Raw genomic sequence first — 27,691 nt, forward strand, 5'->3', positions numbered from 1 at the left:
TTCTTCTGCATGTGAATATTCAGTTTCCCTAACACCATTTATTGAAAAGACTTGGACTTTATTAATATTCTATCAGGTAGAAGTTACTGGAAATTTGGTTGTGCTCTGTTTGGAAGTATTCTAAATAACACCATAATGAACATGTATATTGAGAGTCAATGGGACAAGAAGGAAGAACCTGGCTTTTGGAATGAGAAATACCAGGCTTTAAATTTTTGTTTCACCATTTAACGACGTTCATCTTTGAGCAAATTACTGATTTTCTTTGAGACAAAGTTTTCTCTTCTGCAATGTGGTGAAAATAGTACCTAACTCAGAGTGTGTTATGTGGATTAAGTGCATTGCTACAAAGAATCTGCTTTAACCTATATGGATACTCAGGAAAAGGCAGTTATTGTTAGCCTGGTTAGTGTTTTCCCTAGTTTGGATTATTTTCTTAGGATAAATTTTTAGAAAGGTAATTATTGGGTCAAAAGTTATGAACATTATTTTCTTCCTTAAAAAATGGTTGGCGTAATTGCTCTTTTAAATGGTTGAGCCAATTTGTATTTTATATGAGAGGAAGTTCTATCCTACTGACATTGCCAGAATATATTTTAGTTTTAAAATATTTTTGGTAGTTTAATGGAAGAAAAATGGAAAAACGGAACCTTGTTTTAGTTTGCACCTTTGCTTATCCGGTTGAATTTTTTTTATGTTTACTTGTACTTCCACAATTACATATTTAATGTTTGTTGAGGATTTTAAAAATCATATAAAAGTATAGGCTGGGCACCATGGCTCATACCTGTAATCCTAGCACTTTGAGAGGCTGAGGTGGGAAGACTGCCTGAGACCAGGAGTTCGAGACCAGCCTGGGCAACATGGCAAGACCTTGAGTCCAGGAGGCCGAGGCTGCAGTGAGCTGTGTTTGTGCCACTGCACTCCGGCCTGGATGACAGAGTGAGACCCTGTCTCAAAATAAAAAAAAATACATTTTAAGCCCAATATATGTTTTAATGTCATTGATCTTCACCCAGCACACAGAAATATGTAGCTTTACACAAGTCCTTGAATATATGTGGGTTTTTATCAAGCCATTTTCTGTCCTGTTGACATGATGCAACATTATTAGGGAGATTTTTCAAATGCTTTACCATTCTTGGTTTTAAAAATTTAAATATGGAAAGAAGGAAGAGGAGAAAAAATAGTGACTATATGACTATGGAAGACAGGCAAAAAGAGTAAAAGATGAAAGTACTGAGCCAGGCGTGAGTCAGGTCGTTGGTCAGTGGGGAATCTACATCAGATCTGGTGCTTTATTGCTAAAATTGGCCTTGCTCTTTCTTGTTGGTGTAAAGGAGTGCTGTGTACAAATAGCCATAAGAGCCTGGCAAGGAGAGGGAAATCTTCTCTTGTTTTGTTTAACTGTTGTTCTCCATGTTCTGTCTTATCTGTGGCTGTCAGGCAATAACTTTCCTCCTTTGAATAACTATCGAGCCATATCCCTGAGGATTTTTTTTTAATAGGCAGGTTGGATTTCTTTCTGTTGACTTTTAGCAAGGTATAACTATCTGTCAGAGTTGGGCATACTTGAAACTTCCAATTCCATGAACCGAATTTAAATGTAACAAAAAAGGAGGCAAGCACCAAAATATAATGTTCAGATTATTTGAATTGTATTGTCATCTTGATATTGTGATTGTTGGCTGATGGCATAGAATATGGATGAAAATAAATAATAAGTAATAATCCAGGCATGTATCTTACACAGGTAAAGGGAAAATTAATTGGGAATCATGTCACTGTTGTTATTAATAGGCCCTTAGTACTTTTTATCTTAAAATATATTAAAGATAAATTGCTGTACTTTACCTCTAGCTTGATATCTTTTATTTCACTTTAAAATTAAAGCAGCTCTAGGATAAAATATAGAAGCTGTTTAATACCAATTACAAATTGAGCCAACTCATTAAGTATGACTAGTATGGCAATGTGATTTAACTCAGTAAGAATTTTTTTTTATTTCCATTCTTTTGTTGTGCATTTATAACATAAACTCTGTAATGTAATGTTTCATTTTAAGATCTTTTTCTTCCTCTAGGGAATTAATAACATAGCACTTTAAGGAACTTTTAATAAAAATACTATTTCTTTTGGTAAATTGAATGTCACTACTTAGTATCAGAGACAATATTACATTCTTCACTGCATACTCATGTAAATTTTAAAAGCCTGCCTGAAATCTATATATGCTTGCGGGTCTAAAAAAAGGCCAGATTAAATTTTTTTTTTAATTTTTATCTTAGGTTCAAGGGTACATGTGCAGGTTTGCTATATAGGTAAATTGTATGTCACAGGGATTCAGTGTACAGACTGTTTCATCACCCAGGTAGTATGCATAGTACCTGATAGGTGGTTTTTTTTATCCACACCCCCCTCCCTCCTTTGACCCTTAAGTAGGCCCCAGTGTCTGTTGTTGCCTTCTTTGTGTCCATGTGTACTCAGTATTTAGCTCTTAGTTATATGTGAAAACATGCAGTATTTGGTTTTCAGCACCTGCATCAGTTTGCTTAGAGTGATGGCCTCCAGCTCCATCCATGTTGCATGCAGCAAGTGACATGATCTCATTCTTTTTTATGGTTGTATAGTATTCCACAGTGTGTAACACATTTGTTTACCCAGTCTACTGTTGATGGGCACCTAGGTTGATTCCATGTCATTACTGTTGTGAATAGTGCTGCAGTGAACATATGAGTGCGTATGTCTTCATGGCAGAACAATTTATATTCTTTTGGATATATACCCAATAATGGAATTGCTGGGCCAAATGGTAATTCTCTTTTAAGTTCTTTGAGAAATTGCCAAACTGCTTTCCACAGTGGGTGAACTCATTCCCACTAGCAGTGTATAAGAATTCTCTTTTCTCTGCAACCTCACCAGCATGTTATTTTTTTGACTTTTTAACAATAGCCATGCTGACTGGTCTGAGATGGTATCTCATTGTGGTTTTGATTTACATTTCTCTAATGATTACTGATGTTGAGCTTTTTTCATATGCTTTTTGGCCACGTGCATGTCTTTTGAAAAGTATCTGTTCGTGTCTTTTGCCCTCTTCTTAATGGGACCGATTGGTTTTTGCATGTTAATTTGTTTAAGTTCCTTATAGATTCTGCATATTAGACCTTTGTCAGATCCATAGTTTGCAAATATTTTCTCCCATTCCGTAGGTTGTCTGTTCACTGTGTTGATAGTTTCTTTTGCTGTGCGGAAGCTCTTTAGTTTAATTAGGTCACATCTGTCAATTTTTGTTTTTGTGACAGTTGTTTTTGTTGTCTTTGTCATGAAGTCCTTGCCAGAGCCTATGTCCAGAATGGTATTTCCTAGATTATCTTCCAGAGTTTTTGTAGTCTTAGGTTTTACATTTAATCAGTCTTGTGTTGATTTTTATATATAATGTGAGGAAGGTGTACAGTTTCAATCTTCTACACATGGCCTGCCAGTTATCCCAGCATGTTTTGATATGAGCATTCATATTCTTTATTCTTAGAAGGGCTGAGGGAACCCTAGGTTCAGTGCTCATTATATCAAAAAATTAAATGAGTAAATACACAGTTTAGGTGGCCACTTCTGTTTGACTAAATCTGCTTATATAATTCTTTTCTGTATTATTGAGTTTGAGTTAAGGAAAAAATTATCCAGGGATAATTATCAGTGACTTAACATTTCTTGTGGCCTGGTGCAGTGGTTCATGCCTGTAATCCCAGCACTTTGGGAGGCCGAGACAGGCAGATGACTTGAGCCCAGGAGTTTGAGGCCAGCCTAGGCAACATGGTGAAACCCCATCTCTACAAAAAATAAAACAAATGCTGGGCATGGTGGTATGCACCTATACCCCCAGCTACTTGGGAGACTGAGGCAAGAGGATCACCTGGGCCTGGGAGGTGGAGGCTGCCGTGGGCTGGGATTGCACCACTGCACACTCGAGCTTAGGTAATAGAGTGCAACCCTGTCTCAAAACCAAAACAAACAAACAAACAAAAAAACCCTTAAAAAAAAAAGTCTTAAATCCCTCCCATTTATTCCTCAATTTATGTGGGCACATTGCAAAATGTGTGTGTGTGTGTGTGTGTGTCTGTATATTACATATATATGTGATATTCTTAGAACTAAGCAGCAAAACTGTGTACAACAACTACAACAACAAAACTAGAGAGAAAGAAGATAGGAAATCCCAGCTCCTAAAAACTTCTCACAGAACCAGATGCATGCATAAGGCATGCTAGGTCTCACCTGTTGAGGGAGAGAAAAGCATATTGCTAGCTGCCCGCCATGCTAGCAATCAGTCCTATAGGATTGTTCGGGTATATGAAAAGACTTAATTAAATATCACTTTATAAATTTTGAGTTCAACACTTTATTCTTGATAAGTTTTGGCATTTAGCAGAAAAAAAGTAGCTTTAAAAAATAAAAAAAAAATTGTCTGGGCGCGTTGGCTCACACCTGTAATCCCAGCACTTTGGGAGGCAGAGGCGGGCAGATCACCTGAGGATGGGAGTTCGAGACCAGCCTGACCAACATGGAGAAACCCCATCTCTAATAAAAATAAAAAATTAGCCAGGCATGTTGGCTCATGCCTGTAATCCTAGCTACTTGGGAGGCTGAGGCAGGAGAATTGCTTGAACCTGGGATGTGGAGGTTGCCATGAGCTGAGATCGCGCCATTGCACTCCAGCCTGGGCAGCAAGAGTGAAACTCCGTCTCAAAAAAAAAATTATTTTGATTTTTTTTTGGGGGGATTTTATTTTCTGATTGTAAAAGTAATCCATGTTGAAAAGTATAAAGAAGCAGAAAAAAATTGCCTATCCTTCTGCTACCTGGGATATCACAATATAGTACATATGGTAATGAGAGATATCTTAGAACATCTTATTTGCAGCTCCCCCCAAAAGACTGTCTATGTTTATGGGATACGTTCCAGTTTTAAATGTGTGATATTACAGAAACATCCAGATTCTGAATGGTCATCAATTAGCTGTGTATTTGGACCTCCCATTTCCACCACTATCATTTTTATTCCAGTCTTTTTGTTTCACTGATTGGAGTTCTGTTTGATATCTGTTAAGGTAATAAATGCTGCCCTGTACAATTTTATACTGGCTGTAAGAACTGATAATATCATGGTCTCAGACCATTTCACAATGAATGTGATATCTGTCTAATGACTTTAAGGTATGGAATAAGTTCATAGTTCTTAATTTCATGTGAAATTTAAACAAAATGTTACGGAATTCCTTCTCTGTTACAGATTGGTTGTGATCGTAGCCAAAACCTTGTGGACATTTGTAGAGAGAGGCAATTTCAGGCTTTTGTCTGTGATGCATTGGCAGTACCAGTCCGCAGTGGGTCTTGTGATGCCTGCATCTCCATTGCTGTTATTCATCATTTTGCAACAGCAGTAAGTACGGTCTTTCTTTCTCTTAAGAACTTGTAGGTAAAGCAGCAGGAAGAGTTCATGAATTTTGCTGATTTTGGTCCCTGTTTTAGCTTTTCAGTTTTTTCCATTCTCTTTTCTTGTCACAGTTTGCCCTCTTTGTAAGAGAGCATGCAGAATGAAGATGGGCAACTGTTTAAGTATCTTCTACTTAAACAGAGGCCTGATGAGACTCCACCCTTCTATTGCTGCATGCTTTCACCTCTTTCCTACCCCAAGTCTCATTCACTTCTAAATGCCTTCCTTCAAACCCAGAGTCACAGAATTTTAGCTGGAAGAGAATTTGAGATCATCAGCTCTGGGCTTCTTGAGTATACTCTCTCCTCAGGCTCTGAGTCCCTTCTCTATTTCTTTCTCAGCTTTTCTTTCTCAACTCATAGTTTTATCCCTGACATGTGAGTGTTACTTCTTTCCCATTCTGTTTTTCTTCCTTTCCTATTCTTTTTTTTCAAAACTCTGTCTTTTTTAGCTGGTAGTAGTATGTTGACTCTTAGTATGTTCTTAGTTTTAAAATAAATGAATTTAATATTTAATATTTTCTTTCTTTCTTTAAAGAACAAAAGACCACTTATTTTTCTTGGGTGTCAGCAGTCATTCCCTTGATTTAAGCAATAGCTTTATAGCTCACCTTATGGTTCACCAGCAGTTTCGGTAGACCTTATGACTTGACTGAGTTCAAAACAAATCAAAACAAATCAGAAAACTGTCTGTGTCATTAGTCTTTTTACTTTTAATAGTAACCAAGAGATTCTGCTGGGCTGCAGCAAACAATATTAGGTTCTTTACAGCAAAAGCCACTAGGCTTCAGTGGCTTTCAGAGGCATTATTGCAAATGGAGAAAGGCTTGAAAGGAGCAGCTATACCAGTAAATTTAAAAATCCGCTTCATTTGGAAGAAATGTTTGGCACACATTGGGGTGTGCTACAACTTCAGCTTCAGCTACAACTCAGTTGTTGTATTATAACTTATTACTATAACTTATTTTCAAGTTATAAAAGATAATAATGTACACAAATCTATCTATATCCATTTTTTGCAATCACAAATATATGTTGGATACCCTCCCCTGTATGAAGTTCTATATGATCATCTTAGAAATCTGTCATGTCCAACTTTCTCTCCATATCTATTGTCATTTATTTAAAAAATAATTCATTGACCTCATGGAAAGGAATGAAGTTGGATCCTTACATTACACCATATGCAAAAAAAAAATACTTAAAATGGATCAAAGACTTATACAGAAGAGCTAAAACTATAAAATTCTAAGAAGAAAACATGAGAAAACCTTCATGATGTTGTATTTGGCAATGATTTCTTGGATATGATACTAAAAGCACAGGCAACAAAACAAAAAATAGATAAATTAGACTTCATCAAAATTAAAAACTTGTACATCAAACAACACTGCAGAGTGAAAAGGTAGTCCACAAAATAGAAGAAAATATTTGCAAATTGTATATCTGATAAGGAATTAATATCCACAATATATAAAGAACAACAAAAATAGAACAATAACAAAACAATTTAAAAATGGACAAAGGACTTAAATAGACATTTTTCCAAAGAAGATATACAAATGACCAATGAGCACGTGAAAAGATACTCAGCATCACTAGTCATTAGGGAATGCAAATCAAAACCATAATGAGATACCACTTCACATACATTAGGATGGCTGTTATTGGAAATATAGAAAATAGCAAGTGTTGGCAAGGATGTGGAGAAATTGGAACTCTTGTGCATTGCTGGTGGGAATGTAAAATGGATCAGCCACTGTGGAAAACAGTACAGTGGTTCCTCAAAAAATTGAACATAGAATTACCACATGATTCAGCAATTCTGCTTCTAGATACATACCCAAAAGAATTGAAAGCAGAGACTCGAACAGATATTTATACACCTATGTTCATAACAGCATTATTCACAACAGCCAAAAGGTGGAAACAACTCAAATGTTCATTAATGGATGAATAGATAAACAAAATATGGTATGTACCTGTAAGGGAATATTATTAAGCCTTAGGAAGGAAATTCTGACACATGCTACAACATGGATGAACCTTGAGGATATTATGCTAAGTGAAATAAGCCACACACAAAAGGACAAATACTATATCATTCTACTTATATGAACTACTTAGAATAGTTAAATTCATAGAGACAGAAAGTGGAACAGTTGTTACCAGCGGCTGTGGGAGGGAGGCATGGGAGTTGTTATGATTTAATTGATACAGACTTTCAGTTTGGGATGATGAAAAAAATTCTGGAGATGGATAATAGTGATGGTTGCACAACCATTAAGTATGAATGTACTTAATGTCACTCAGTTGTACACTTAAAAATGGTTAAAATAGCAAATTTTGTTACATATATTTTACCACCATAAAAATAAGTCCTTGAGGCCGGCTGTGGCAGCTCATGCCTGTCATCCCAGTGCTTTGGAAGGCCAAAGCGAGTGGATCACTTGAGGTCAAGAGTCTGAGACCAGACTGGCCAACAAAGCAAAACTCCATTTTACTAAAAATACAAAATTATCTGGGTGTGGTGGCACACGCCTGTAATCCCAGCTACTCAGGAGACTGAGACGTGAGAATTGCATGAACCCAGGAGGTGGAAGTTGCAGTGAGCTGAGATCGTGCCACTGTACTCCAGCCTGGGTGACAGAGAGAGACTCCATCTCAAAAAAAAAAAAAAGGCGTTGAAAATCAGTTACACCCTACTATTAAGCAAATAGCTGGGCACAAGATGGAGAAGACTCAGTCCCTGCTTCATAGAGCTCATAGTTTAGTGGAGGAGGCAGCATTATTTATTTATTTATTTATAATTTGTTGGATTTATGTGTTGTTGGTTGAATGCCATAGTTATGATTTGGACTTAGAGAGTCATTGAAAGGTCTAACACATGGGAATACCTTGATGAGATAAATGCCTGATAGAGATCATTTTTATGGCACTGTGAAAGATGATACAGGGTAGAAGATAAGATTTTATGTGGAAAATCTCATCCAAGTATCTGGACACATTGAGGTAAGGGAATTAAAAGAGTCTACTGACCTGTGCCACATCCCTTCAGTACTACACTGTTCTTTTCAACTGATCCCAGGATATCTCTATTTTAATCCAGTTTACATTCCGGTGCCAGTCTCTTCTTCCCTGACACCACTGCTTCTATTATTTGACATTCTTTTTACTTTTGTGACCTTGAACAAACATTTTTAGTGATTTCTGAATACTTAGGTTGCTCAACTGTAAAATAATGATGACAATAGCCTATCTCACAGGCCTGTCAGGATAAATGAGACAATACATAAAGTACTTGTTATAGTGTATTATACATAATAAAAGCTCAGAAAATATTAGTTATTATTATTTTAATAATCTTTTTTCCACCATTTTTATAAAATGGTCTCGTCTTATTTTTTGGCTTAATTTCCCAGCTCCTTAAACCCAACTTGGAAAAATCCTCACCAAGTTTCCTTCTGTTAATTCACTTCTCTATATATCAGTCATGCTGAAGATGCTTCCTCCTATTTTAACATATAACTTCAAATTATTTCCTGGGCTTTTTGGCCATTTTGAATGGGCTACTTGGGTGTACAATACAATGTATGTTACTTTGACAATTAAGGAAGGCATTATCTAAGGCTAAGAGAGCTGTGGAACTGGAAATATTAATTTCTGTTTATCAAATATTGTATGTATCTTAGTTCTCTTTCGTTGCCAGCCTTATTTCCATAATGTAGTTTATTATTACATTTTTTCCTCTTTTGTTAGCTTGCTGATTAGATATTCTTTTATTGTTTTTTAAATGGTTACCCTAGACATGACAACATATATCTCTGACATTATAGTCTACCTTAAATTGGCATGATTACCCCTTCCTGACAATGTAAGACTTCATTAATAACATTTAACCCCTTCTGCCTTTTATTGCATTATTATTATATGTTATTATTTTATTGTTTTAAGCTCTCAACCTTCATTTATATTTCTTCACATTATTTACCCTTTCTGGTATTCTTCCTTTTTTCCTGCATCTTCAGAGTTTCAGAGGAAGTAGGTTTCTTTTGCTCGAAGAGTTCTCTGTGCTATTTTCTTTAGTGACACATTCTCTCAGCTTGTATCTGAAATCTCTTTATGCTGCCTTCATCTTACAAATTATATTTTTAATAGGTATTAAATTCTTGATTGACACTGTTTTTTGTATTTTCCCCTCTTTTTCATCTCTGTGCTTCAAACTGGGTAATTTATAGTGACCTGAATTATAGTTTAATACTTCTCTTTGTAAATGTATTTAATTTGCTAAAAATTTAAATTCATCTTGTTTTCTAGAATTTCTAACTTCTTAATATATTTTATCATTACTGAAATTCTTGATCTTTTCCTCTGGTTTTTTGAACATACTAACCATAGTTATTAAAAAGGCTTGTCTGGGGATTTATTTCTATGGTCTTTTTTTTTTTTCTCTGTTTTTCGGTCCTTGGTCATCATTTTTAGCATACTTCATAATTTTTCATTGTATGCTGGGCATTTTATGTTAAAAGATTTGGGTACTTTTTCTCTGAAGGAAGTTAAATTTTTCTAAGGACAAGCAGATAAAGTATAAGCAGACCACTTTCATTCTGCAGAGAACTGGTTTTATGCTTTATTAGGGATGATTTATATCTATTTTATTTTTGTTCCTAGTTCTGTAATGTAGCCCTTCTGGGTCTCAAGTGAAAGCCTGGAATGTACTCCAAGGCTATTACACCTTGGCAGATCTTAAATTCCAATGTCTGTCTCTCTAACGTTGGCTGCTAAAATTTTTGTTTAGCATTTTAACTTCCCAGCTGCTACTCTGCTAAGTTTCTTGGAATTTCACCCTGTGTACATGCAGCTTAGAAACTGGCAAATGCTTCAAAGGGTGTTTGCATATAGATTTTCAGAATAATTTTCCTGCAGCTTCTTCTTTATCCATGACTCTGTCCTTCAGCTGCTTTGACCTCCCTATACTCTGAGCCCTATCTGTTCAGGCAACTAAGACTTCTGCATTCTGCTCATATTCTGTTGTCCCACATTATGAATTCGCAGATAATCTCAGGGAAAAGCTGGAGTGAATCTAGAGCTCACCTTGGCTTACTTCCCTTCTCTCAGGGATTATAGCCCTTCAAGGCCTGCTTGCGGTGTTACTCTCCAGTGCCTTAAGCAGCTGTTTTATGTATTTCACCCAGCCTTTCTGGTTGTTTTCAGTGGGAGAATTAATACCAACAACTTCATCAAGGCTATAAGTAGAAGTCTCCATAGTATGGTTGACACGGTTCCTTTGTAAAAGCATTATATAAATGATTAACGTCAAAGTGCTTCATATTACCACTTATAGCCCTATAAGAAGCCATCAGTTGTTTCATGTATCCTAGCCAGACAGTTAAGGAAAAGTCACAGGGAAGATTAACAGAAATAAATTTTGCTTTTCTCTACTTCCTCCTTCCTGAACACTTTTTTTCTTAATCACAGAACAGAATGCCCTTTCTTCTTTTTTTCTTTTTTGTTTTACATAAGACATTTTGTTAGATTTTCTTATTGTCCATCCTAATTGAAAACAGTCCTATGGTCAGTTTTCTTTTCTGATTTCCTATCTCTTCCAGGGTGATCATGTGTTTTGGTTTTTTTCATTAGGAGCGTAGAGTGGCAGCTCTCCAAGAAATTGTTCGACTCCTGAGACCAGGTGGGAAGGCTCTCATTTATGTCTGGGCAATGGAACAAGAATATAATAAGCAGAAGTCCAAGTATCTTAGAGGAAACAGAAATAGCCAAAGGAAGAAAGAGGAGATGAACAGTGATACCTCAGTGCAGAGGTCACTTGTGGAGCAAATGCCTGACATGGGCAGTCGAGACTCAGCATCTTCTGTCTCCCGCATTAATGACTCTCAGGAAGGAGGATGTAATTCAAGGCAAGTTTCTAATTCCAAGCTGCCTATTCATGTTAACAGGACTTCTTTTTATTCTCAAGATGTACTGGTTCCCTGGCACCTTAAGGGAAATCCTGATAAAGGCAAACCTGTTGAGCCATTTGGTCCCATAGGATCCCAGGACCCAAGTCCTGTGTTTCATCGTTACTACCATGTGTTCCGTGAGGGAGAATTGGAAGCTGCCTGCAGGACTGTGAGTGATGTCAGAATTCTGCAAAGTTACTATGATCAGGGAAACTGGTGTGTGATTCTTCAAAAGGCCTGATTATTTACCTGAACACATCGTATGTAAAGAAGAAATGCTCACTTAAAAAAAAGAGAGAGAGAATAAATTAATTACCCTTTTAATTAAAGAGAAAACTTGTGGGAAAGTACCAAAGGAAAGCTAAGAAATATTTGGAAGTAGGGATTCATTAGGAGACATTCAAATGTCTACTGTTGGCTGACATCACGGATGTAGTGTTGGCTCCTCCTACTTCCCTAGGAGAGGTGGTTTCTAAAAGTGATTGAAGCAGTTTGTGCAGTGTTTGTAATTCTTGGGTAAGAGCCCAGGATTTTGAAGATAATAGTTTTTTAGTAAAGTGCTACTAAATATACTAAATCATGTAGGATTTTAGGGAAGTAATTATATGTTAATACAGAAAATAGTCCTGGTCAATAGAAAATTGTCTGAAGTTTTACCTATGATTTTTAGCTCTGTAAAATCGTAGACAATAACCATTCTGTTTCCATGCCTGACTAGCCCAGGGCTGGACGTATAGCGGGTGTCCAATAACATTTAGTCAATCAGATAATACCCAGAACTTAGTAGGAGTTTCATTCAAAAACTATTTTTTGAACCCAACCATGTACCAGTTACTATTTTAAGTACTGATAATGAAGCAGTGAATAAGAAAGAGCAAAGCTCTTGCCCTTATGGTGCTTGCATTCTAGAAGGGGAGACAGACAGCAGGCAAATAAATAAATGGATACTATGTGCCAGATAGCGATAAATGCCATGAAAAACATAAAATGAGAGAGGAGTCACCTTGGAGCAAAAGATTACTTTTAAATGGCTGAAATAACTACTAATCCTGGCTAATTTATTATCAAGAGTTAATTGGTATTCCAAATTCATTGATCAGGGTGCTAAAAACAACCCAAATGTGCTCCTTTAACTCCTTTGTTTAAATGACAAAAGTTAGAATGTGGTCACTCAGACCTGACTATGCCCTTAGAGCCAAAGCTGTGGTGTCATTATTGGTTATTTCTAGTTGATTCGTAGTTTGTCCCAATCCAGGTTCAATCAGGGGTTATTTTTAAAATCTGTACAATATTGCATAATAGTAACCCAGTTAACTTACCACTTAGGTCAGGTTTCCACGAGGAACAAAGGTAGAAATTCAACCGTAGGTCAAATTATCACATAGAAGGAAAAGGCTTTTTTTCAAAGAAAAAATTTTTTGAACACTTTACTCCCAGTATGCATTACTTTTGTAGTAGTAATGCCTAAGACTGTTTTAAAGAAAAATTGCTTTCTGTGGATTATAGCTGCCTATATAATTAATATATATTGTTATTAATGCTAGTGATACTTAAACTTGAAGCATCAAGTTTTCAGAAACCTATAGTGAGCAATAATGGGTCTTAGTTGAGAGGATGATTATTTTTGTCATGGAATTTCAGTCCAACATCCTGATGTACTAGTCCCTCTGGGATGAATTTATAAGGCTCATGATACAGGAAAAGGAATATAGGGCTAAAAGTAGTTTTATTTCTGATATAAATTCTGGCACTTTACACCAAAGTTTGAAGTCAAGTCATGCCAATAAATTTTAAGATCCAAATGAAATACATGATTTTCTATGAAGATGAAAAATACCAAAATTGACTCAAGAAGGGAGAGAAAACGGAAGATGTTGAAAAATAGCATAGGAATTCAGAACTTGGCTCTAGAATCAGACTTCCTGAGAGTTGAATTCCAGATCTGCCATTTATTAGCTGTGGGATTTTGGGCAGATTTCTTAACTTTTCTGTGCTTCAGTTTTCTTAGCTGTAAGATTGGAAGAGTTGTTATGCAAATTCACTGAAAGTATACTTGTATACCTCATAGAATAGTGTAAGAATATAGTATGCATTTGAGAAATGTTCATTATTATTACTCCCAGAGGAATTTTAGGTATTGAGTGATGCCAAATCAAATTTGTTAATTGTATAATAAAAATCTATATTCTTACTGACTTTTTTTGGTCTGCTCATTCTTTTAAGTTGAGACAGATATTTTAAAATCTGCCATTATGATGATGGATTTCTCTGTTTTTCTCTATATAGGGTTGTCAGTAGCAATAGTACAAATCTGGAAAAAGTCCAAATGTCCATCATCAGTAGAGTGAGTAAATTATAGTCAGTTCATACAGTACATTACTACCCAAGCAATTAAAGTGAGTATATTTACAAGCTGTAATATAAATGAATTTCAGAAACAATGCTGAGTAAAAAGCCATATAAAAACTAATACCATATGATTTCTGCAGAGTTTAGGAGTCCTCAAGACCACCCTTCTAACACCAACTACAAAGTTCAGGGTCCCCAAAAGAACATCCACACTTCTGATGCCAACTGCAACTTTGGGGTTCCTAAGACAACCCTCAGGTTTGATAATTTGCTAGAAGGGCTTGCAGAACTCTGTGAAACTGTTATACTCAGGGTTATAGTTTATTACAACGAAAGGATACAAATTAAAATCAGCTAAGGGAAAAGGTGCAGGAGCACAGTCCAGGAGGGTTCCATGCATGGAGCTTTCAATTTTCCTCTCCCAGTGGCATCGTAGACAAAACTGACTTCTCCCAGCAACGTTGCATGACAATACAGGTGCAGTATTGCCAACCAGGGAAGCTCACCCAAGCCTCGGTGTTCAGAGTTTTTATTGAGACTCAGTCACACAGACATGGTTGACCACACATGTGGCTGACTTTTAGTCTTCAGTCCCTCTGGAAGTCAAGCTGATAGTGCTTGGCCCAGAGTCCCCAGGTAAACAGATTTGCTTATCAGGCAGCATATTCCAAGGGCTAGAGATCAACTCTCAGGAACCCAGGGCAAAGGCCCAACATCTCTTGGATAAGGTTAACTCTACTACACAATTTCCTTTAGGTAAAAATTCAAAAACCAGTAATATCAAAGCATATTTCTACAAGGCTAAGTAATGCTTTTGGTTAGAGACAGTGAGTGGTCTTCTTGGATGTTCACAATGTTCTCTTTTTTTCCCTGGGTGGTATTTAAAATGGGTGTTTGCTTTGTGATAAACCACTGAGTTGTACACTTAGGATTTTTATACTTTTTGTATCTATATTAGAAGCTACAAAATTTAAAACAACTTATATCAAAGTTCTAAATTAACACAGTTGAAATGTTTAAGAATATTTTTATATCAGCTTTTATGAGGTGTAATTTGCATATAACATTGACCAATTTTAACTGTACAATTTGATGAGTTTTGACAAATATAGTTATGTAATCATCACCACAGCCAAAATGGAGAACATTTCCATCACCCCAAAAAGTTTTCTCCTGCCCTTTTCAATCAGTCCCCTCCTTCTATAGCAAAGACTGGTCTGCCTTCTATTGCTATACTTTTGCCTCTTCTAGAATATCATATAAATTGAAGAATATACTTAGTAGACAGTTGTGTCTGGCTTTCTTCACACTGGACAATGCTTTTGAGATTCATACATGTTCTTGCATATATCATTAGTTTGTTCCTTTTTATTGCTGAATAGTATTCTATTGTAAGATATATTACAACTTATTTATCCATTTTCTAGTCTGGATTGCTTCCAGTTTAGAACTAATAGTTTTTTAAAAACTGCTATGAACATTTGAGAACACACTTTTATATGGACATAGGTTTTCATTTCTCTAGAGGTAAATACCTCAGAGTTGACTTCCTGGGTCATATGGTAAGTCTATGTTTAACTTTATAAGATATGGCCGAACTATATTCCTAAGTGGCTCTACCAGTTTGCATTCTCATCAGCAATGTTTGAGAATTCAATTACCCTACATCCTTGTCAACACTTGATGTCATCAGTCTTTAATTTTAGTCATTCTAGTTGGTGTGTAATGGTCTTTTTATGCTTTTACTTTGCATTTCTGTAAAGACCAGTGATTTGGGGCATTTTTACATATGCTTATTTTGCCATTTGTATGTTTATTTAGTGAAGTGCCTGGTCAAATCTTTTATCATTTTGTAAAAATTGAGTTGTCTCCTTTTTAATATTAAGTTATAAGTATTCCAGATACAAGTGCTTTATTATATATACATTTTGTAAGTATTCTCTCCCAGTTTGTGGCTTGCCTCTTTATTTTTCTAGCAATGCCTTTTGAAGAGCCAACATTTTAAATTTTGATGAAGTCCAGTTTATCAATTTTTAAAATTTTATAGATTGAGCTTTTTGTGTCCTATTTAAAAAATATTCACCTAACCCAAATTGCTAACATTTTTCTCTTGTATTCTCATCTCTGAGTTTTATAGTTTTAGTCCTTACATTTAGGTCTGTAATCCATTTCAAATTAATTTTTGTTTGTGATGTGTGGTGGGAATTAGCTCATTTTTTTTTCTACATGTGGCTATCTAGTTGTTCCAGCATCATTTAGAAAATATTATTTTTTCCTCAATGAATTGCTTTGACACCTTGGTGGAAAATCAGTTGACTATATATATGTGGGTATATTTCTGGACTCTTTTTTTCTATGTATCTATTAATATTTTTAATGCTAGTACCACACTGCTTTGGTTACTGTAGCTTAAAAATAAGTCTTGGAACTGGATAGTATAAGGCTTCTAGCTTTGTTATTTTATGCACTTAATAACAGAGTTTCAAAATATATGTAGCAAAAGCTGATATAACTGCAAGAAAAGTAGACAAATCCATAAATGACAAAACCATGGTAGACATGGTGAACATCTACTTTCCTTCTAGAAATTTCAGTAGTCTATAGAAGTACATAGAAAGTAAGGATATAGGCTGGGTGTGGTGGCTCATGCCTGTAATCCCAGCACTTTGGGAGGCTGCGGTGGGTGGATCATGAGGTCAGGAGATCGAGACCACCCTGGCTAAAATGGTGAAACCCCATCTCTACTAAAAATAAAATTAAAAAAAATTAGCCAGGTGTGGTGGTGGGCGCCTGTAGTCCCAGCTACTTGGGAGGCTGAGGCAGGAGAATGGTGTGAATGTGGGAGGTGGAGCTTGCAGTGAGCCGAGATCACGCTACTGCCCTCCAGCCTGGGTGACAGAGTGAGACTCCGTCCCCCCCCCCCAAAAAAAAGTAAGGATATAGCAGACTTGAACAACATAATCAACCAACTTCATTGGCACTTATATGATGTTCAGCCAACAACAGCAGCATACACATTATTCTCAAGTATATAAGGAACATTTACTGAGGAAAACCATATTCTGGGTCATAAACACGTGGAGACAAAAGTGACTTCATCTTGGATGCTAATCCACCATGTTGACTTCTGAGTAGCCCCAGTGCTGTACTTTATTTACTGTCCCTAGTGTAAGAACATATCAACCTCGAAGCTGTCACACAAATTATAGGCTATGATGTATATAGCATTCTTGCCTGTTCTAGAGGGTTGCCTTTTATTGTCTTGCTGGAGCATATATATGCTTGTCTTGTGGCTGCCCAAGACCATGCCTCTGTTTGTAAATTCCCCGAATAAAACATCCTTTCTTGAAAAACTAAATCTGTCTGCCTCTTTCTTTTGTTTCTTGGCTCCTTCGGCATTTGGGGGCCACTTTGCGTATATAGCTTTTGGTTTTCATTGTGAGATGGCTAGCTGTTTGGAGTTTTGAGTGCATAAGTCACATACTCCAAGTTCCGTTTTAAAGGGACACTCTGGCTGCTGTGTGGAGATGAGACAGTGAGAGGACAAGGCAGCAACAAAGGGGCCAGTTAGGAGGTGTTTGCCATAATCCATAAACCAGATGACAGATCATGACTGGCTTGCAACAGTGTGACAGTAGTGAGGCAGTGAGGAATAGTAGGCTTTGGATGTGAAATTGGAAAGTAGAACCATCAAAATTTCTGATGAGTTGGATGTTGGGTGTTGGGAAATAGAAGGTGTAAGCGATGTCTCCACACTCATGAGTATGGAACTTTTTTACAGCTCTTACTCTGTCCTGTGGGGCTGCCATCCTTTAGTTCAAATGCAATTTTGATTTGTCCTTTTCTTCTCTGTACTTTCAGGCATGGGTCTACCATGGTGCTGCCCTGAGCAAGTCTCCCTGGTAATACATCTGCAAAAAACCCGGCAGTTACTTTGAGTTCAGCTATTCCATGCACTGCTGAGCAGCTAGATGTGCAGCCAGTATGTGAAAATAAACAGAATGCAGTGTGATGATTGTGATCATAAATTCCTTTAGAGACCATTAGACCGAGACAAACAAACACATCCAGCAGTTCCAAATCATTGCATGCAATAGAAAGGCAAGTAATGGATGGCACTTTATTTTCAGTAAATTACTAAAAAGAAAATGCTTCCCCTAGAAGAGCTAGGCATAGATGAGCATAACCTTCAAATACCCTTTACAGAAGCAAGGGGGAATAAGTGAGGATGAAAAGAGAGTTAAGATCTTTGTTGCTGCCTTACCTTCTGATGTGGCTCTACTTACAGGTCCCCAAACACCTAAAGCAAGTGTGAAAGAAAAAAAAGACTCAAGATGTTCTATTAGAGTGCAAAGTCTCTTTGTCTTCAATCTTGTAAAAACGATTGAAGTTTGTTATTAATAAGAAGTAATGACTTAGCACCTAATACAATGTTTTAAAATGTCCACTCTGGCTTTTGTAGATTCCAGCAAGGATAATAGGGCACTTATGGAACTAAAAGCCTTTAAAATCTGTTTTAAAGGATCAGCATGAAGAACTAAGAGAGCTTTGTCGAGTCAAGGAAGGTGTTCTTAACCTCTGGTCCATGAATGTGTTTCAGAGGGTTTGTCAATGACTCACAGTTGTGTACAAATTTTGTGTGCAGGTGCATGTGTCCATCTTCCTTGCAAGAGAGTCCATATTTCTGTCAGCCTTTCACACATAGTTAAAAATCACAAACTATGACGCCAGGAGTGACCTTCCTTTGTTGATGCTCGTGAGATTCAAAGGCAGCCCCAAAGTCTAGGCACCAGAGGCACTGATGGCCTAGGATGTAAAGGCGCCCTTTGGATTTGTGCAGCATACACACCTTCAAACATGTGGTGTGTGTGTGTGTGTGTGTGTGTGTGTGTGTGCAGAGGTGCTATCTCTGCATGATTATTATCTGAATCAGTCCATGACCCAGCCCTTTGGATCCTAACTGGAGAAAAAAGACTATAAGAGACAATGAAAAGAGCATGTGGTATATCACTTAAAATTTTATTTATGATTAGCCTTGGGGCAGGGATAGGAAAGATAAAACAGGTCTTAACCAAGATACTGAATATTTTCCTACAGAAAACTTCTCCCTGCTTTTTTTCCCCTTAGACAATAAAATAAAAAAAAGCCATACTAATAAGTATCCCTGTAAAATAGAGAGTAATGGACACCTACACTTTCAGGCCAATCAGAAAAAACAATAAGCCAATAATTTTTAAAATCCCATTTCATAGATTGTCACTGATTAACTGGATTGTATAACAGATCAGAGATAATCCCATACTACCAGTTGTAAGACTATCTATGTAATTATTTAAGTTATTTGTTGTAACTTATTAACTATGTAACAATTATATAACTTATGTCGATTATTAACTTATTGATTATAACTATGTAAGTTATAGTGCTATTGCACTATCGCTGTGGCTAGGGGAATGGAGTGCTGATTGGCTTAGGCCTGGGCTTTGTGTACTTCTCTTCACTTAACTATGGCCAGGGGAATGGGATACCTTGCCTGGCTTCAGCCTATCAGGACCCTCTTGTCTGTCTTTGGGTAGCATTAGTCTCACACAAATAATGGGATTAAGAGTGGTGAGAGGGCCAGCCGTGGTGGCTCACACCTGTAATCCCAGTACTTTGGGAGGCCAAGGCAGGCGGATCACCTGAGGTTGGGAGGTCAAGACCAGCCTGACCAACATGGAGAAACCCTGTCTCTACTAAAAATACAAAATTAGCTGGCCGTGGGGGCGCATGCCTTTAATCCTAGCTACTCAGGAGGCTGAGGCAGGAGAATCCCTTGTAACTGGGAGGCGGAGGTTGGCAGTGAGCCAAGATCGCACCATTGTACTTCAGCCTGGGCAACAAGAGTGAAAACTCTGTCTCAAAAAAAAAAATGGGGAGAAAGTTTGCCAAAGGAAATTTGGGCTATACTAACTAGAACAGCAATGGATGCTGGGCTACAAGGATTTCACTGTTGTTCTAAATTTCTTCTAAAAAGTAGTTTAAATGAACCTACACCATACAGGCTTGCAGCACTGGCACCATGGTGCTCTCTGGCCGGGTAGAAATTATATAGAAGCATCTTCTGGTCAGGACCCCTGTACCCACGGCAGTAAGAGCAATGCCTACAATGATAGGCAGAAAAACAGGGGCCACTTTGGTTCCGAGTAGCAGCCAGAGAGACTTCAGTGCCACACAAAACAGTGATGACGGCAGGCATAGGGCTGAAGGCATGATATATCCAAGGAGATTTCAAATTTGTGAGGATGCTCCAGCATCCCTGAAGAGCTCTGTGGTCACTCTTCTGTGAAATTACACTTGGAAATTGCTGCCAACAAACTGTTAGTATTTCCCTAAATGCAATGGGGATAATTAGATCCTTGGGTGGCAGGGGCTAATTGGTGGCACTTAAATCACTAAAGGCAAAGTGGGTGTGGTTACCATACTAGATAGTGGTGTGAAAGCAAAAATCAGAATAGTCTGAATCCCAGAGACCCATGATATTGGCTAGCTGATCATGGTGTCCCTAGAACAGAATTAGATGATAATCTACTAATTTCTTACCTGATGTGTATAAGTAGAAGAGTTCTAGGTCAAGCCTAACTTGAACCATCAAAACATGGAGTTATAGTTTCATAGTTTCCCAACCAATTCCCAGACTTGAGCCAGTTTACAGACCCAGAACCCTTTGAATGAAGGGGAAGCCTGGTCCTCTTGAAGAAGGACCCTGCTATGCTGCCAAAAATTTATACTGTTAATCTTTCTTCCAGCCTTTCCCAAAGGGACCTATGACTTTCAACCAGAGTGACTGTGCATTGGAAAAAAAGGAAATAACCAGACTTTTGAGGAATACTGGACACCGGCTGTTAACCAAAACAAGTTCTAGGAGACCCAAAAGGTCACTGAGGCCCTTGAGTTAGAGTAGGGGCTTATGGAGGTCAGGTGATCAATGGAGTTTTAGCTCAGGTCCTTCAAACAGTGGGTCCAGTGTGTTCCCAAAACTGTACCATGGTTATCTCCCCAGTTCCAAAATGAAAATTAGAATAGACATCCTCAGCAATTGGCAGAATCCCTGCATTGGTTCTCTAACCTGTGGAGTGTATTAGCTGTTATTATGGGAAAGGCCAAGAGGAAGCCACTAGAATGCCTTTCTAGTGAAAATAATAAGCCAAAAGCAGTACCACATTCCCGGAGGGATTGTAGAGATTAGGGCCACCTTTGAAGAGGAAGGGGTGCATCTACTTGGAGGATGCAGGGGTGGTGATTCCCACCACATCCCATTACAACTCATTTTTTTGGTGGGTATAGAGAACAGATGGATATTGGAGAATAACAGTGGGTTATTGTAAAATTAACCAGGTGGTGACTCCAATTGCAGCTGCTGTTTTGGATGTGGTTTAATTGCTTGAGCAAATTAACACATTCTCTCTTACCTGACGTATAGCTAAATTGACTACAAAGATACATTTCTGGAAGGACATAGTGGCACATGCCTATAATCCTAGCTACTTGCGAGGCCGAGGCACAAGAATCACTTGAACCCGAGAGGCAGAAGTTGCAGTGAGCCGAGATCGTGCCACCGCACTCCAGCCTGGGTGACAGAGCAAGACTGTCTCCAAAAAATAAATTCAATTCATTTTGCTTTTTCTTAGATCACTCTAACTAAATACTATATTATTCGAAGAGTTAAAACTATGTAATTACTTAGTCGTTTTAGTAACAAGGAACAAGCCAGGTTTTGGAGTCCTGATCTGTACTTGAATACAAAGCATAGCTCTTTAACAACACTAGAATTGTGATTTAGGCAGCAGCAGTGGCAGCTCCTTGAAGACTCACAGAAGGCACGCCCTCATAACTGGGTAATCAAAGGTCTTCCCAGGCCTCGCCAGCCCTTATTTTGATTTCTCCCTTCCCTGAACTCCATACCACATACAGTCTATATCTCAAAATTTAGGAGTGTGAATTGATTGTCTTGCCCTGCTGTCTCCTACTTCTAAATATTTCATGTATTGATTTTTCCCTTGCTTCAAGCCTTACCTTTCTGATTTTCTCTACACTGATGCACAAATGAGCTTTATAAAATCTGAAGATGTTTCTCCTTGACTGAACTCTGTCAGTGACTTCTAATTCTTAGTAATGAAATCCAAGATCCTGTAAATAAAACGCGAAGTGTAAATAACACTTTATAACTATCATCTGCTATGTCTCCAATCTCAATTCTCTCTGCTCCCCGCCTCACACCCAGGGTTCCCTTATCCCAAATTATTTGCCTCTTCCCACTTTCCCTGTATCATTTACTGAATCTTGTTCTCCTTGCTCCTAGGATGCCCTTTTCTGTTATTTTCCCAACCTCGAATCTTACCCACTATTTAAGACCCACTTTAAATGTTATCTCCTTCATAAAGCCTTTTCTCACTCCTTCCAGGTGGAAACAATTTCTTTCTTTTCTGATTTCCAAAGAATTTTATTAGAATGCTCTTATTTATTCCTTTGTACCTTATTATATTCGTTTGTGCACATGAATATCTTCTTTATTTTGTAATTTAGGCTCCCTGAGAATAGGGGTACTGATGATACCTAGTAGGGGATCAATAATTACATGTCATAAGAATGTCATAATTAAATAGATTAGAGCTAAAACTTGAGGAGGTCATATTAATACATTTGATATCTATTATATTTCTTGTGTCAAGTTTAATCATCTCCCAAGAAGATCATAGGTGTGTAAAACACATCAAAATCTGGTATGATAGAGGTACAATGACAGGCCAACAACTATCTCATGCCATCTGGATTTTAAAAGAGGATACATTTTCACTCTTATTGCTTGAATCATTCATTGGTTTGTTCAATATTCAACAAGTAATTACTGAATGCCCACTGTGTGCCAGGCACTGTGCCTGTACTGGATAATACACTGATGAATGAAACAGACCTGGCCCTTGTCTTCCTGAAGCTTAAAGTATTGTGAGAGGGACAAACAGTAAAGAAGTTAATATTGCAAACAATTATATACTTGCAAAGTCTGATAAGTGCTCCAAATAAATAAATGAGATTTGCCAGAAGAGATTAAAAGTCAGAGAATTCCTGCAGAATAATAAGGCTACAGCAAAAATAGATGCATTTTAATTTAAAAATTTTATTAATATATTTACATGGTTCACTTTTTAAAATACAAAAAGATACTTAATGCCTACAACACTGAGTAGCTTCTCACTGAAGATCTTTTCATTATTTTATAACTTTTGAACCATGTAAGTGAATTACCTCTTCAATACCCATCACCTATACGCCCAGTTTCCAACATATTGCTGTCTCCAACTGTGATAGGAAATGGCTCCCAGTAATCTCTGCCCTCTGGTATTTCTGCCCTTGTGTAATTCTTTTCCTTTTAATGTGTGCTAGATACACAGACTTGCTTCTGATAAACACAATACAGTAACAGTGATGGGATGTCATTTCCATGATTAGATTACAAAAGATTGACTTCTGTCTTGCTGACCAACTCTCTATTTCCTTCTTGGCTTGCATGTTTGATAGAGTCAGCTGTCACTTGGGAGAGGCTACATGGAAAGGAACTGAAGGCAACCTCTCGCCAACTGTCAGTGAGGCACTGAGACCCTTAGTCTAACAGCCCTTGAGGAAATGAATGCTGCCAATAACCACTGAATGAGCTTGGGAGCAGAGTCTTCCCCATTTGAGGCTTCAGATGAGACTGCAGACCTGGATTTGATACCTTGATGGCAGCCTTGTGAGGGACAGTGAAGCAGAGAAACCAGCTAGTTTGTGCCCAGATTCTTGACCCACAGAGCCTGAGATAATACATATATATTGTTTTAAGCTGCTAAGTTTTGGGGTAACTTGTTAGGCAGCAATAGACAACAAATACACCAATCTTTAGCTACTACAAAAAAAGTATATACATTAAAAATTTGTATATACATCAATAGTATATCTGTAGGAAAAACTCTAATGCGTGGGATTGCTGGGTCAAAGAAAATGTGCACTTGTAAATTAGTTTATTGTTTTCATATTGCCCATCAAATCATTAATAACAATTTATAATCCTGCTAGCAATATATGAAAATACTTTCCCATCTGAATTTGTTATTAAGATTTTGGATTTTTTTTTTGCCAATTTAAAAGGTGGAAAATCATAGCTCAGAGTATATTAATTTGCATTTCTTTTATGAGTAAGGTTGAACATATTTTCATGTATTAAGCTATTTATAAATCCTCTTCTGTGAATTGTTAATTTGCACCTTTGACTGTTTTTCAATGATTAAGTTTTTTCTTTGTTGATTTTTAGGGGTTAGTCTTTTGTGAGATGACTTGCAAATATTTTTTTTCCAGCTTCTTCTTTTTCCTTTTTTCTTTGCTTATGATATAATTAGCCACATACGTGACTTTAGTGCCGATCTTTTCTTTAATGCTTCTAGATTTTTAATCAAATTTAGATCTCTCCCACTCTAAGAAAATAAGGAATTTCCTTGTGTCTTCTCCCATGCTCCCACCTCATGCAAGTAATTTTTTGGCTTTATTTTTTGTATCTAAATATTTGAGCCATTTGGAATTTGCCTTAGTTTATAGTATAATGTAAGAATCAAATGTATTCATTTCTCCTAGATGACTCTCAGTTGACCCAATACCATTTGTTAAAAAGCCTATATTTGTCTCACTGATTGAAAATGCTGCACGTACCATATGTTAATCTTCTATATGTATTTGGAATATTTCTGTGCTTTCTAATTTCTTTCATTATTTCTCTGTCTACTCAAGTACCAGTTCCATAATGTTTTAATTGTTAAAGATTTATAGTATCTGCCAAGCCTAGTCACATCCCTTTCTTCCCCCCAATTACTCTTACTCAGTTTCCTATCTGTCTGTTTTGGGTTAAGATGTGAACTTTTTAATCATCTTGCGTAATTTAAAAACCCTGTTGGTATTTTAATTGGGATTATAGTAAATTATATACTAATTTAGGAAAAATTGATATTTTTATGATGTTGAGTCCTCTAATCCAAGGACATAGTATGTATTTTAACTAGTCATTTTTTTTGTGTATTTATATGTGTTCCTCTTTTTGTGAACCCTAGCCCTAAACCTAACTATCTTTAATTTCTACATACCAATTGCGTATCTTCCAACTGTAATTTCCAATAAGTTCTTTTGATATTTACACACATCCAATCATATCATATGCAAATAGGATAGCTTTAACTCCTCATTTACAGTTTCTATGACTACTTTCTCTTGCCTATTTGTGTTAGCCAGTACCCCCAGTACAATGTAAATAATAGTGGACACAGTGATTATTTTTGTCTTATTTCTACTCGAGTGGAAATAATTGTAGTGATTTTCATGAAGCATGCTGCTTGTTTTGGGGCTGAAATGACTAAATTTTTATTATAACATCTAGTCTATTTCTATTTTATTGAGTTTTTTTAAAGAAGTATCTTATTAATTTTTTTAAATGCTATTTGAGCACCCGAGGACATAAGTGTAGTTATTTTCCTTGTATCTGTAATCTGATAAATTATATTAAGAGATATTTTAATATCAAGTCATTTAAAAAATTTTCAGGTAAACTCCACCTGCAGTGATGCATTTCTTTCTTTTAATAGGCTAATATTTTAATCAGGATTTTTGCATAGATATTCATAAATGAGAAGTGTTTGTAGTTTTCTTTTATCTGCAGTCCATGTGAGGTTTTGGTGTCAATGTTATACTGTCTTTATAAATAATTTGGAAGTTTTCTCTCCACCCATCTACTTCCCTCCACTCCACTCCTTGAGCTCTAAGATAACTGGCCTTCGAATGGTCTGCTCCTTAAATGGAATTGTTAGAATTCTTTCAAGAAGCAATTTGAGGACAGGCACAATGGCTCACACCTATAATCCCAGCGCTTTGGGAGGCTGAGGTGGGCAATAGCTGGAGGCCAGGGGTTAGAGACCAGCCTGGCCAACATGGCAAAACCCCGTCTCTACTAAAAATACAAAAATTAGCCAGGCGTGGTGGTGTCCGCCTGTAATCCCAGCTACTTGGGAGGCTGAGACAGGAGAATTACTTGAATCCGGGAAGTGGAGGTTGCAGTGAGCCGAGATGGTGCCACTGCACTCCAGCCTGGTCAACAGAGTGAGACTGCATCTCAAAAAAAAAAAAAAAAAAAAAAAGGAAAAGAAAACGAAGAAGCAATTTGAATCTGTTTTTATTAAAACCATTTTTTTTCCGTTGGGTAGGGGTTAGCTCTTTGATCAATTCTCTATTTCTTCTATGGAAATATATCTTCTGCCTCTTCTGGGGCCAGATACTATATCTTGAATATTATTCCTTTTACCCAGATTTATATAATTATTTGCACAGAGTTGAGCAAAGTGGCCTATGGAGAGTTTAGGTTTCTTTTCCTGTTGTTACTTTTTCTTATCATTTCTTATTTTGTGTTTCTGTGCTTTCTTTCATTATCACTTGATTCAGTTAGTAGTTTTTCTAACTTTACCCCAACAAATTAGCTATTAGATTTATTTCTTAATACTGTTTTTCTATTTTCTAACTCATTGATATCTTTCCTACTGCTTTCCTTTTTAAGCTTAATTTATTTACTTTTATTTTTCCTTTATATAGATAAAAGTATTCAGCTTTCCTCTAAGTTCTTCCTTAGGTTCTGATAATGTTTTATTTTCATCATGACTGATGTATAAAAATTTGGCAACTTCCAATTAGTTTTAGAGATGGGTCTCACTCAGTCACTGGAGTGCAGTAGTGTGATCATAGCTCACTGCAGCCTTGATCTCCTGGACTTAAGCAATCCTCCTGCCTCAGCCTCCAGAGTAGCTAGTATTACCGGTGTGCACCACCATGCTTGGCTAATTCTTAAAATTTCTCGTACAGTCAGGGTCTTGCTATGTTGCCCAGGCTGAACTTGACTCCCAGGTTCAAGGGATCCTCCTGCTTTGGCTTCCCAAAATGCTGGGATTACAGATGTGAGCCACTGTGCCTGGCCTCTGTTTTGTTTTTGATCAAAGAATTACTTCCGTGTAAGAGCTTGAAAATTTTCAGTTATAGTGCAAACTTTTATTTTATATGAGTTTCTAATCTTATTGCATTTGTAATCAGAGAATGTTGTCTATGTTGTTTCTTTTTATAATTTATTGAGGCTTGGTTTGCGGCCTAATGTATTTTTAGTTTTTGTGAATGTTTGAACATTTGAAAAAAAGGTATTTATTCTGGGTGTAGAAATCTAGATCAGATCTGCCTTATTTATTATCTTATTTGCGAACTCTCTTTACTTTCCAAATTTAATTAAAGTCACCCCTAGCTTCCATACACCAAGATTACTAGGAAGTCCAATATCATTTAACATGGCCTGTTTAAGCATTGCCCTCTACATAAGTCAGGGTCCCAGCAAATAGCACAGATGACATATTCAAATTAGGGAATAGGGGAGAGTGTAATGAAGGGAATATTTACAAAATTGTGGGCAAGTAGATGCAGTAGAAAGGGAATACTTACACGCTGTTGGTGGGAATGTAAGTTAGTACTCCCTCTATGGAGATTTCTCAAAGAACTTAAAGTACATCTATCATTTGATCCAACAATCCTACTTTTGGGTATCTACCCAAAGGAAAAGAAGTCATTATATCAAAAAGACACCTGCACTCATATGTTTATCACAGCACAATTCGCAATTACAAAGATATGGAGTCAATCTAAGTGCCCATCAATTGATGAGCAGATAAAGAAAATGTCACATATACACACACCCACCCATACCCACACCATGGAATATTACTCAACTATGAAAAAGAACAAAATAATGTCTTCTGCAGCAACTTGGGTGGAACTGGAGGCTATTATCCTAAGTGAAGTAACTCAAGAACA

The 27,691-nt window shown here is 37.0% G+C and overlaps 1 protein-coding gene across 1 annotated transcript in view; it reads left to right on the plus strand.

The window, feature by feature from the left end:
- ALKBH8 (alkB homolog 8, tRNA methyltransferase) overlaps positions 1-13,641 on the plus strand; it is a 70,705-nt gene extending 57,064 nt beyond the window's left edge. The window contains exons 11-12 of the mRNA XM_004090577.3: positions 5,287-5,436; positions 11,130-13,641. Of these exons, the coding sequence (XP_004090625.1) occupies positions 5,287-5,436; positions 11,130-11,687 (708 nt within the window). The 3' untranslated portion in view covers positions 11,688-13,641. The remainder of the gene's footprint in view (positions 1-5,286; positions 5,437-11,129) is intronic.
- Positions 13,642-27,691: the final 14,050 nt, after the last annotated feature.

This window comes from Nomascus leucogenys, chromosome 15 (genome assembly GCF_006542625.1).
Source record: "Nomascus leucogenys isolate Asia chromosome 15, Asia_NLE_v1, whole genome shotgun sequence".
NCBI classification, from domain to species: domain Eukaryota; kingdom Metazoa; phylum Chordata; class Mammalia; order Primates; family Hylobatidae; genus Nomascus; species Nomascus leucogenys.